Source organism: Oratosquilla oratoria, chromosome 3 (assembly GCF_046742065.1).
Source record: "Oratosquilla oratoria isolate Oo_2021 chromosome 3, ASM4674206v1, whole genome shotgun sequence".
Lineage (NCBI taxonomy): Eukaryota > Metazoa > Arthropoda > Malacostraca > Stomatopoda > Squillidae > Oratosquilla > Oratosquilla oratoria.
In genome coordinates this window covers 36365383-36367418 of record NC_134779.1, presented here as the reverse complement: position 1 = coordinate 36367418, position 2036 = coordinate 36365383, and the positions used below count along the sequence as shown (strand labels likewise).

The 2036-nt window shown below is 31.1% G+C and overlaps 1 protein-coding gene across 1 annotated transcript in view; it reads right to left on the bottom strand.

Moving 5' to 3' along the window:
- LOC143021507 (uncharacterized) overlaps positions 1–1432 on the bottom strand; it is a 141158-nt gene extending 139726 nt beyond the window's left edge. Inside the window, exon 1 of the mRNA XM_076179085.1 lies at positions 1409–1432. Within this exon, the coding sequence (XP_076035200.1) occupies positions 1409–1417 (9 nt within the window). The 5' untranslated portion in view covers positions 1418–1432. The remainder of the gene's footprint in view (positions 1–1408) is intronic.
- Between the last annotated feature and the right edge of the window lie 604 nt (positions 1433–2036).

The window sequence follows — 2036 nt, the reverse complement described above, 5'->3', positions numbered from 1 at the left end:
TGGAGGGACTTCGTGAGGCATCATCGCTGACAGGGCATCGCCCTACCTGGTGTATGGTGAGAAAGGTGAGAATCATTGTTATTGTTATTGTTGTTGTTGTTGTTGTTATTATTATTATTATTGTTATTATTATTATTATTATTATTATTATTATTATTATTATTATTATTATTATCATTATTGTTATTATTATTATTATTATTATTATTATTATTATTATTATTATTATTATTATTATTATTATTATTATTATTATTATTATCATTATTGTTATTATTATCATATATACATATTATCATTATTATTTTTTTTTTACTTGCCACATAAGGTGAGCAGACTACTGAATCTATTCTCCGTCTTTCGCCATCACCCAGAGACAGAAACAAATCCAGGGCCCTAAACATCTCAGAAATATAAGCGACCTATTACAAACGCACTCTTACCGGTACTTTCAGAAAAATAAGTGCACATAACAGATCAACGAGAAAGAAAAATATAAAACCGGACATGGAAGTTAACCCATCATTTCCCAGCAGAGTTACAACGAAGGTTATCCAGATCAGATTTTGCAAGTCGAAGACGCTGACAAGATATCCTACTTCTGAGAACAAATAACGAAATAGACGCAATTTATTAGTACACGTGTTCTCCATCTTTACAATCGAACTGCCAGAACAATAACCATCTTGTAGATCCTTCTCTCTCCTCTCCATCATCACCAAATTGACAAAGACATTATTCTTAGATGGATTCAAGTGACACCTGTTATTTTCACCAAATGTCCACATAAAGGAATATTTCACCATAACACTATTCACATTCCAAAGATAACAACCACTAAATGGATTTAACAAAGAATGAATGGTAATATCAACAATAAGCATGATTTAATTATCTGACACAATATCTAAATATATATTGACATGGGATCATGTAATCTGATGTGCACAGTAACAATAAATGGTTGACAAATTCGATTCAAAACGAAAAATAAAAGATAGAAATATACAATAACTATCAACAAAAAGAAATACAGTACTATCACTGACTCTATTTCATTATTCATATATTCATTCATCAATTTATTCATCTATTTATTTATTCTTTTATCGATTTATTTAATAATCTATCTATCCATCTATCTATATCTATTTTTCTCTCGGTGGACTTCCCTAGCCCAAGCTTCGAGCACAACTCATGTGTTTAGGACCTTGGAATTATATCGAAACATGACACCTACACGACTTCTTCCAAGAACTCACAAACATACTCTCAATGAACTGGAAAAATACATAATTTTATGTCACCTTCCTTGAAAGACAATTCAATAGATACATAGATAAACAAATAAATGAATTAATAAATAAACAAACAAATAATAAGTATATGAAATAATCACATTGCTTACCTTAGCCATGAGCTTACGAAGTATCCTGTGGCCTCAACAAATGTCCAGTTCCTGTCAATAAACAAAAAAAAAACAATCTTATTTTTGGGACTTGTTTTATCAGAAAAAGCACCATGGAAGGACGAAGTTTTTATTGGTACAACGTTCAATCGATCAAGTGTATAAAGTTCGTATATGCGAAACATTATTGTAACACCAAATAAGAATCTGAATGTTCTCTGAAGAGTCCTAAGCACACGACTCGAACAGAAAACGGAGTTTAACATCATGTACAATCAAATCCGGTATTTGACAGTAAAACATGTCCACAGTGTTGTTACTCACAGTCAGGGGCATACAGGAAACTAGAGACAATATGAAACATAATCTAATGCGTATTCAACCTCTGAAGTAAAATCTTCATGGAAATGGAAGTAACGTAATTTTACATACGAGTTTTTGAATCCTTAAACTCAAAACACGTCACATTACACAGGTACAACAATCACAGCACAACAAACAACTATTCGTAAACAAAAAAAAATCTGTATGAAAACGTTATCAGTAAAAATACAAGCAAACGGACTGAAATTACAAAGTGACGAAAAAAATTAAAACAACAGCTTCCCAAAGAAAACAATAGGTGGAC